This window comes from Electrophorus electricus, chromosome 2 (genome assembly GCF_041902795.1).
Source record: "Electrophorus electricus isolate QZ-2024a chromosome 2, ASM4190279v1, whole genome shotgun sequence".
NCBI lineage: Eukaryota > Metazoa > Chordata > Actinopteri > Gymnotiformes > Gymnotidae > Electrophorus > Electrophorus electricus.
In genome coordinates this window covers 2,687,501-2,697,500 of record NC_137498.1, presented here as the reverse complement: position 1 = coordinate 2,697,500, position 10,000 = coordinate 2,687,501, and the positions used below count along the sequence as shown (strand labels likewise).

Below are 10,000 nucleotides of genomic sequence, written 5' to 3'. Positions count from 1 at the left end.
ACACACACACACACACACACATACATACACACACACACACACACACACACACACACACACACACGATGACAGCTTGGCTTGTCTGAGCAGTTTACACACCGCTGCAGACTTTAACAGTAACGTTTTCTTCCCCTTCAAAACTTTGTTCACATGCAAATATCCATATGTGATTTCCACTGCGATCATTCCAATAACCCGGCGTGAGCAGGCCACCTGCCTCCTAGTGAGACCGTTTAAACGGGACAAAACGGGACACAGCAGAGTTTTGCCACCGTTCACTGTTGTATCCACGAGAAGCGGGGATAATCTGTTCTTCACAACCACGTGACGGCGTTTCCTGTTTGACTGTGAAACAGTGGGAGAAACCTGACAGAACTCAAGAGGAGAGGAAAGGTGATAACCACATGAATAAAGCACTCTCACGCTACGTTTAACTTCTCTAAATTCGAGTTAATTACTCTATGGCTTTAGTAGTCAAACCACTTGAAAACAATGGAAAGAATGCCGTTTTGCATTAATGTTAACTTGTTTTGCAGGTTAATATATATATGTGTGTGTATTTTTTTTTCTCCATCAAGAATAACAATCTTGTAAACATTATCAGATTCCATTTCTGTTGGCTTTAAGCAGAGCTCGAGTGGAAGCTGGTAGTCTCTCTCTGTCTGCTCACTCAGTGCCTGGTGTGCGTCTGGTGTGTAGAGTCGCAATTTACCGATGAAATTCACAATAACAGTTATGAGGTTATTATAAAACTGATGTGGAATTACAGCTGCATTCAGTAATAAGGAAAAATGCAGGTGAACTATAGTGTGAAGAGCCATGCAATCATATCCATGCGTGGCATCTGTAAAATAGCATTTACATCTCACACAGAACAATTCCTCCAAACAACTAAACTACAGTGGTTTTTTATGAAAAAAAAAATCTCTTGGTATCGATATCGGGGTGGCATTCAGTTGCAAGATATCAGGTTTTGGATCCGTACCAGAAAAACTAGTATCGTGCCATCTCTAGAAAAGGAGAGCTGTATCTGCTCAGGATTCACAAAAGCAGACATAAGTAATCGCTGCCTGGTAAAACGAGCTTTTGAGACTGATATAATAAATAGCTCAAACATGTTTCTCACACCATTGGCCAGCAGTAATAAGCGGTCGGCCTTGAACCATAACTGCACCGTAGCGAGCCTGCCGTGCGCACTGTTAACGTGATGTTATCACTCTGCACTGATGTCATTATTAACCGCTTACTAACCAGACAATTATTCGTAGGTTATATAAAAATAACAGGCCTAGCGGAAATCTTTGGTATGTCAGTTTTGCTACTGTAATGTGTAAATGTTAAATGCATTGTAGACATAATGAACTGTTAATGCAGATTTAGGGTTAACGTATAATGCAGCGCTTATGAATAATTCATGTATTACGGATGATTGTGGGCTTAGTGCTTTGCATACACAACGCAATATATTCCTTCAAAAATGAATGCAGTACTAAGGTTGTCAGAATACAACATAAAGATACTGGTAATGTGAGGTGAACACAAGCACTCAGTGTGAGGGTGTGTCGTGTGTATGCACACTGCGTGCCTTTATCCTGTGGTCATCTCGGTCCACCACCGTAGCCACACGTACGAGCATGGGATTCCTCTTATCTACAACCTCCATCTTCATATTCACCTGGAAACTGTGGGGAGGCTTCTGCACACAAAGAGAGAGGGAGAGGGAGAGAGAGAGAGAGAGAGAGAGAGAAAAAAAGTTTTTAAAAAGTGGCAGAGAAAAGGGGTCAAAGATAGATACTGTGTGTGTGTGGGTGTGGGTGTGTGTGTACACCTTTGTATGCAGACATCCTACTTCACAATACCAAAGTTTCTGGAAGTTTTTTTTCTGGAAGTTGTAGAGAGACACACACACACACACACACACACACACGCGCGCGCACACACTCACCGCTTTAAAAGCACGGGCGTGGGCAGGTAACGATCCGGTGTCCTCCAGGTACTTCTCCCAGGAGAAACCCCCGCTGCCACGGTAACCTGCGGAGCACGCCACGCATGAGACCAGCCTCGAGTCACACACGCATCTCACACACATAGGCTGTGTGATCGTAAAGCCAGCTCGTACACGTTTCTCGTCCCACCTAATACTACAAACTGCTAAACTATTGGGGAGGATGGCTGTAGTGTGTTCGCAGGACCAAACTCGCTGTTTGGTCAGGCTAAGATGGTTCACGAGTGGGTTCACTATTCACCGGTGCCAGGTGAACCCCCCCCCCCCCAGCGTCCGGTTGGACACTGTAGGTCTCACCTGAGCCCTTGGCAAAGTGAGAGGCGACGTGTGGCAGGAGGCCTGTGAGTGGAAAAGACTCGATTCTTTTCCGGAGAATCCCAGCTGCTCACAGGTCAAACTATTAACGGGTATTTATTACAGGGACTCGTGTGCGTTTGATCAACAGCTGCCCTTGTACACGACATGGGTCGCGCCAGATAAATAAAGATTTAACTGCAACCTGACGGTTAGCATTTCGTATACGACTTGGTTGGAAATCTACAACCTTTACACAGACGCTACTGAGCGGCTTAGAAACAAACGACCGTGGAACACATCAGGGAGGGCTGACTACCCAAACTCGTCCTTTACTACGCATCCTGGTGATGGCACTTACGATAGACAATCTTGCTTTACTGTGAGGTCTAAACTGTCAGCTGGCTAGCTAACACCGCCCGCAACACATGTAGTATTGTTTATGCCAGCATGCTCTTGTATTTGTTTAAATATTAAAATATTAAAAAGGTTTAGGATCACACTGGGTGGGGCCATCACCTGGGGGCGTGGTGAGGATCTTGCCATTCTCCTGACACCAGCCAATCGGATGGATGTATGGACTTGTTGCATCACACCTACAAAAAAAAAAGAAAAAGATACAGCGGGAGCAAATGGAAACACAACACAGACGCAGGGACAAGAATGGGCGCGAATGAGCAGAAGCACTCTGCCCGCCGGCCCCAAGCACACCGAGAACAGGTGGAGTGTGTGCCGTAGGTGGTGTACATGTGGTCGGTGGAGCGAGGGAGCGAAACAAGAGAGACCAACAGAGATCTGGATCGGTGTTCTTGACACCTTGCAGTCGGGGTTTTGGTCATCCGTTATCTGTGCACAGGGTGTTGGTAAAAGCATATTCCAGGCACCAGAGCTCCATGTGCACGAGACAGCACAAGGTCGGTGTTGGGAATCGTGTACAGATCTAGTCACTGTTTAAATATTACTGAAGACCGACCACATGTGACTGCGGTGATCCATTAAACAACCTGTACGATCCACCAATCAGCTTTTCGGGTCTAAACAAATCGTAGTTACGATACTGTATGGCAGTACGCGCATACGTCCACTAACAGTTATAGAACCGATACAGAACCTCTCTGGTACCGCCCAAATGGACGGATATTCTTCTCTTCACTTTGCTAATGGAGGGGGAGCCTGGCATTTTTTCCTGATATATACTCATGCATGCCTTGTGTATTGTGTGTGTTTTTTGGACACGCCCTTTTCTGACACATAATGTCTCTCTCTTTCTCTTTCTCTCTCTCTCTCTCACACACACACACACACACACACACACACACACACACACACACACCCTTCACCTCATCCATAAAGTGGTCGCAGATCGCGCATGAGCTCATGACTCGGTGCTTTGGTGCCACCTAGTGGCCGATTCCGTGTAACACAATACCGACTGCAATTTAAATTTCCACCACACAGAAAGCGACGAACACCGTGTGTAATTCTTGTAGTCGCTGAAACGCTCCGCCTGAGCGGCGCAGCAGTACTTTCTGCTACACTGTCCAATCGGGTCTATTATCTTCTTATTCACAATCTGTACAATAAGTTGATTTTACAATTTTAGCGCAAGCATTGACAGATGGCATTACGAAACAGCATTAGCTAAATCTTAACATGCTTATCTGTGTTTACCTATCAATAATTGTTATCAGAAATGTTATTTTTATGAGTTCTACTAGTAAAACAACACTGACAGTGTTTTAAAACATTCAACCTTAAGGCTGCTAGAAATAACGTTAGCTTTACCAGTAGTCGTAGCTCTCATCCCAGTCGTCGAAGTGGACCAGGAAACGGCTGTCCACCATGTCCGTGACTGTAGCAACGCAGATGAACGAGGGATTCTTCTTATCGACCGCCTCGAGTTTCATCCCAATCCGGAAGCCTAAAGGTGTGACCGTCTGAAAAAACACCACCACCACCACCACCACCACCACACACACACACACACACACACACACACACACACACACACACACACACACACAAATAAAAAATACACAAACATACCGGCACACAGTACACACCACACACACACACACACACACACACACAGACAAAAAAAATACACAAACATAACAGCACACAGTACACACCACACACACACACACACATACACATAGACAAAAAAAAAAAAACACAAACATACCGGCACACAGTACACACCCCACACACACACACATACACACACGCACAATTACCCTTCCATCATTTCAATCCGTTTTTCAAAGTCCCACAAATGCACGCTGTGTTTCTACCTTTAATTTCTGTTGTCTCATCTTACTAGTTTTATAATCGGGACCTCTTACAGCTGCGCAAGAATGTAACCGGCAGGACTGAGGAGGAGGTGATACAGGTGGGGCTGTCCGGGGGCTGGCGGGTTTGAGGCAGGTGGGTGCACTCACAGCGTTATGGTTGTCGAAGAGCGCTTTGGGTGCGGCCTGTGCCTTGCTCGTCTTCAGGTAGGAGCACCAGCTGAACGCCTCGCTCTTCATCCCTGTAAGGACAGGTGCACACCAGACTCAGCACGGCCCGCCATCACGCACTACCCCTCCCAACCTCCCGGGGGAGCCGATCGCCGCTCGGCACTCTTCCCGCACACTCCCCTCCACCGAGGCAGAGCATTTCTTCTTCTTCTTCTTCTTCTTATTATTATTATTATTATTATTATTATTATTATTATCATCATTATCATTATCATTATTATTATCCAGTCAGTTTTTCCGACTTATGGAGATATATAAGAATATTATGCCTTATCCTTATAGCATAATGGACAGCATAATAAGACCATGGTGATGATAAGGATGTCTCTTCACTCCCTACTAGCAAAAACATGACCAGAAACATTACAAGTAAATGCTTAAAACAAACACGCTTAAACCACACAGCTGAATTTACACTTTATAGGGACTGGTGAAGTCACTCCAATGCACCACCAAGAACTCAGAGTCCACCCCCCTCCCCCAATGACCTCACAGTGGAGGAGTCCAGTGCCCAGTCACCCCCCCCACCCACGACCTCACAGTGGATGAGTCCAGTACTCAGTGACCCCCCCCACAACCTCACAGTGGATGAGTCCAGTGCTCAGTCACCCCCCCACGACCTCACAGTGGATGAGTCCAGTACCTTTTGGAGGGTGCAGCTTGTGACATGTTTTCTCACACCAGCCCACTGGGTGGATATCAGAAGAGTTGCAGTTCACCCAGAAATCGTAGCAGTCCGAATATTTATCAAAGTGCAGTCGAACTCTGTGGCCACACACCTGCAAATGTGGAATAAAAGCATGAAACACACAGCTCTGCCAGAAGTCTGAACTGTAATAAAACAAATGCACTTTTTCCAAAGTAACAGCTCTTGTACTAGGAAACACGGTATTTTTTACTCACAGCCCTCTTTATTAGAAACACCTACCCTGCACTTCACTGGCTGCTATGTTCCACACACCTACTTTTACATGTGCACATGGGCACTTTACAGACTTTACCTCCCCTATCGCTGGTAGGTTGCCGGTGATGAGTGTAGAATCCACACTAACTGTGCCATGCCCTCACTGCGCCATAGCGAAGTGTGGCGCGCGCGCGCGCAGCTGCGCAGCTCACCTGCGCTGCGGCAATGTGTATGGTGTCCAAGCTCTGAACCACAGCCATACCCCTACAAAGCAGCTGCACTGAGACAGCTGGAGACCAACAGGAGGTTGCATCTACGACCCAGGCAGTCCCCAGTCCCCAGTCCAATCCCGAGGGACTTAGTTAGTGTAGTGCCACTGTGTGGCGAGATGTTGTACTGTTGCCTGGTGGTTACCTCGGCGACGGAGAGGACGCAGTACATGGAGGGGTGCTCGGGATCAATGCCTTCCAATCTCATGCCCACCCTGAAACCATTCTTATTTTGGGGGAGGGACTGATACTACAACAACAACCACACACACACACACACACACACACACACACACACACACACACACACACACACACACACACGACGGTTACTCCCACAGAATCTTCTTCAGATACATACACTGAGTGTTCATATATATTCTGCTACTGATATTAGCTGACTATAAATTAGACAGAAACAGATTACATTTATTGGATGTACCTAATTTTTATATTTGTGTGTGTGTGTGTGTGTGTGTGTGTGTGTAAGCTATTAGAGCCATGAATGAAAATTATTTATAGTTTAACAGAACTACTAAATATATATTTTCCACTTTTACCACTAAGAACCCACAACACACCCTGTATGCCAAAATATCAAAAGTACTCTAAATATCTCATCTTCAGTTTCTCATCTCTCAATCTTTTAATCTGCACGTATGCTTATCCATTCACTATTCATCTATTTCTCCATCCTTCAGCTCTGTGACTATCTAATGAGCCTTTATAAAGCAATGTAACTATCTAATGAGCCCTTATGAAGCACTGTGACTATCTAATGAGCCTTTATAAAGCACTGTGACTATCTAATGAACTCTTATGAAGCAGTGACTATCTAATGAACTCTTATGAAGCACTGGGACTATCTAATGAGCCTTTATAAAGCACTGGGACTATCTAATGAGCTTTTATAAAGCACTGTGACTATCTAATGAACCCTTATGAAGCACTGTGACTATCTAATGAACTCTTAAGAAGCACTGTGACTATCTAATGAACTCTTAAGAAGCACTGTGACTATCTAATGAGCCCTTATGAAGCACTGTGACTATCTAATGAGCCCTTATGAAGCACTGTGCCACTCCATGCCATGGCGCTGTAACACAGATCGTTCACCTCTTTGAAGAGCTTGCTGGGAGCTGCGATGGCTCGGTTCTGCTCCAGGTAGGATGCCCAACACCAGGACTTTTTCTTGCCACCATACGGAACCGCTAGGAGTGGGGGGGGGGACAAATCTCAAACTGTTCTTTTACACATTTACTAAATCAAACCAATCTGTGGACAGATTTTATCTAAGCTACAGACAATGTCTCCAGTGGGTAAGGGTTAAGGCAGAGCTTTTGGATTGATTGAAGTGTGAGGACCCCTGTGGTGTGTGACAGGTGTCCATGGCGGTGCCCGTGTGGAACTCACACTGTCTGAGCAGAGCGGCGTCTCCCCTGCGCTTTCTTCTGCCTCGAGGAGCTCCTCGCAATGGCCTCCTGCTCTCTTTCTCTTCCTGTTACAGAGATGCACAGAACACCCACTTGAACATAAAATGGCCTCCAAAGAATTGGCAGATGCACTCCCGAACCTAAAACCAAAGAAAGTAGGTGACCTGACAGCATCAGGACTCAGAAGATGGAGAACATTTCTGTTGACCGGCACAGCTGACAGCATTAGGACTGAGATGTTGGAGAACATCTCTGCTTACCTGCACAGGTGATAGCATTATGACTGAGATGTTGGAGAACATCTCTGCTGACCTGCACAGGTGACAGCATTAGGACTGAGATGTTGAAGAACATCTCTCCTGACCTACACAGGTGACAGCATGAGGACTCATCTCTCCTGAGCTGCACGGGGTCTCACTAAAACTCTTTAATCAAGGTCTTCATGCTGGCTGCTTTCCTGTAGCACGGAGATGACTTCCACAATCTATAAGAGTGGAGACAAAACTGTCCCCAGTCACTACCACAGCACGCGTAGAGCATTAACCTTGGAAAGGTCATCTGATGAACTACTATCGCCTGAATACAGGCCTACTGAACACAGTACCTGGAGTAAGAGTCAAATTATCTTTTCCCCAAATCATTGTACTACAGATCATATTTACACCCTACTCACCTTAATCACAACAGCACATCCACCAAAAAAAAATATAGCAGTATAACATTTATGTGATTTTCTGATTTCCAAAAAAGCCTTTTTGGCATACCAGAATATTTTACTTAAGTTCTAAAATGTGGTGTCGATTTAAAGTATATGATGTTATCAAATCTGTATATCTGAATAGTAAAACTTGCCAACAGACTAAGAGAATACTTCACTCAGGGGTGTGAAGTTACTGGACTCATTCTGAACAACACAAAAGTTTCTGCTCTATGTAGATGACCTGCTGCTGTCCTCTAGAGAATAAGGACTACAGCAGGAGCCAGACCTGTCAGAACTGGGCCCTGACAGTCAAATCTGGACAAAACCAAAGTTGTAATCTTCCAGAAGGGAGCCAATCTTCCACAAAGTGCTCCAGCAGCACTTTGTCCTCCATTGTAAAAAATGTACACAGATTTGCCAAAATTTTAGTGACACCGAAGAATATGCTCCCAATTTTAGAAATTCTCCTCCAATCTGAAATATTACAAATTATCATTGGAGGAGGAATCTCCGCACCTCTGACTACAAAATCTGTAGACAGTGACTCTACACTAGTAAAACCACCACACATCTCACTGTATACAGTTACCTATATCCTGTTAATGTATCCATATCCTGTTAATGTATCCACTGTTATTATTATTGATTTTGATTGATCTGGTTTATTATAATTTGTCATTGTTAAACGTTTCTTATTATTTTGTTACTTGTGACCAGAGCAACATCGGTAAAACATTCAAACATTGTTATTTCTACATGTTTAACTCCAAACTTCAAACCTCATACAGTCATGCCGAGAGAGAGGAGAGAGAGAGAGAGAGAGAGAGAGAGAGAGAGAGAGAGAGAGAGAGAGAGAGAAGGGGATACAAGCAATCGTTCCCTCCCAGGTGACACTCCACCCTAGGGGAGCGTGGGTAGGAACAGGGTTTGGGGTTGAGCAATCACAACTTCCCTTGTTGCTTCACTAACACCATTTCAGCAAAGCCACACCCTACTCACAGCTCAGTGCTGCAGACATAACTGCTACGGCAGACCTTACACACACACACACACACACACACACACACAACACACACACACACACACTTTTGAGGATGTGCTGGCCCACTCCAAGCTCTTTTTCTGTGGTGACAAAAAGACACATTAAAAGAGCAATAAGTCAATTTTCCAATGATTCTTCAGCCAGCACTGACACTTATTGGCCTGTATGTGTCAGATATTCTATACTAAATCTATTTTCTAACATGGCTGCCTCCATGTGGGGGTCCAGCTCTATGGATCACAAACTGGTTCATTTGAGGACTACAGAACAGTTTGATCCTTCATCTCATGTGAACTGCACTTTATACAAAAAAAAATATACAAATAATTTTAAAAATCACTTTTGGAAATATTGTTTCCTATATTTGCTTCTAAAAAGAACATATTGGTCCTTTAAAGAAGGGAGAAAAGGGGAACTAACGTAGTCTTCATCATCCTCGGCCAACGGCTCCAACACGCCGTCTGTCTCTTCATCTGCCCGGTCGGAGGGGCGGGGCCTCTTCCTGCCGGCCCCCACAGCGGTGCCGTCGGTTACGGAATCTTCTCCCTGGGACTTCAGGTCGCTACAGGAGAGGGAAGAAGATGAGAGACCGGTGTGAATCCTCCTATGCCCTGTTGCCCGAGAGGACCTCCCCTCCTCACTGATGAGGGGGTGGGGGGTTGTTACACCTGTATGGTGCTGACAGGACAAAGCAGCCAGGCTGCAGGAAAATGGCCAGTTCATTCTGGAACATTCAAAAGCACAGATTTTGTTAAACTTCAGAATTACGCATCAGTAATTTTGTTCGCAGAATTTGTGTTCAGTGTTCATCATCTGATCTATACGCTGGTA

General features: G+C 45.1%; 1 protein-coding gene across 2 annotated transcripts in view; it reads right to left on the bottom strand.

Moving 5' to 3' along the window:
• l3mbtl3 (L3MBTL histone methyl-lysine binding protein 3) overlaps nucleotides 1-10,000 on the bottom strand; it is a 40,074-nt gene that overhangs the window by 17,723 nt on the left and 12,351 nt on the right. Inside the window, exons 5-15 of one of the 2 annotated variants that reach the window (XM_035529227.2) lie at nucleotides 9,590-9,731; nucleotides 9,214-9,249; nucleotides 7,408-7,492; nucleotides 7,111-7,205; nucleotides 6,140-6,244; nucleotides 5,465-5,600; nucleotides 4,741-4,832; nucleotides 4,085-4,236; nucleotides 2,819-2,895; nucleotides 1,946-2,031; nucleotides 1,586-1,696 (exon numbers count right to left, since the gene is read on the bottom strand). In XM_035529227.2, the coding sequence (XP_035385120.1) occupies nucleotides 1,586-1,696; nucleotides 1,946-2,031; nucleotides 2,819-2,895; nucleotides 4,085-4,236; nucleotides 4,741-4,832; nucleotides 5,465-5,600; nucleotides 6,140-6,244; nucleotides 7,111-7,205; nucleotides 7,408-7,492; nucleotides 9,214-9,249; nucleotides 9,590-9,731 (1,117 nt within the window). The remainder of the gene's footprint in view (nucleotides 1-1,585; nucleotides 1,697-1,945; nucleotides 2,032-2,818; nucleotides 2,896-4,084; nucleotides 4,237-4,740; nucleotides 4,833-5,464; nucleotides 5,601-6,139; nucleotides 6,245-7,110; nucleotides 7,206-7,407; nucleotides 7,493-9,213; nucleotides 9,250-9,589; nucleotides 9,732-10,000) is intronic. The other variant, XM_035529226.2, reaches the window with a different exon arrangement.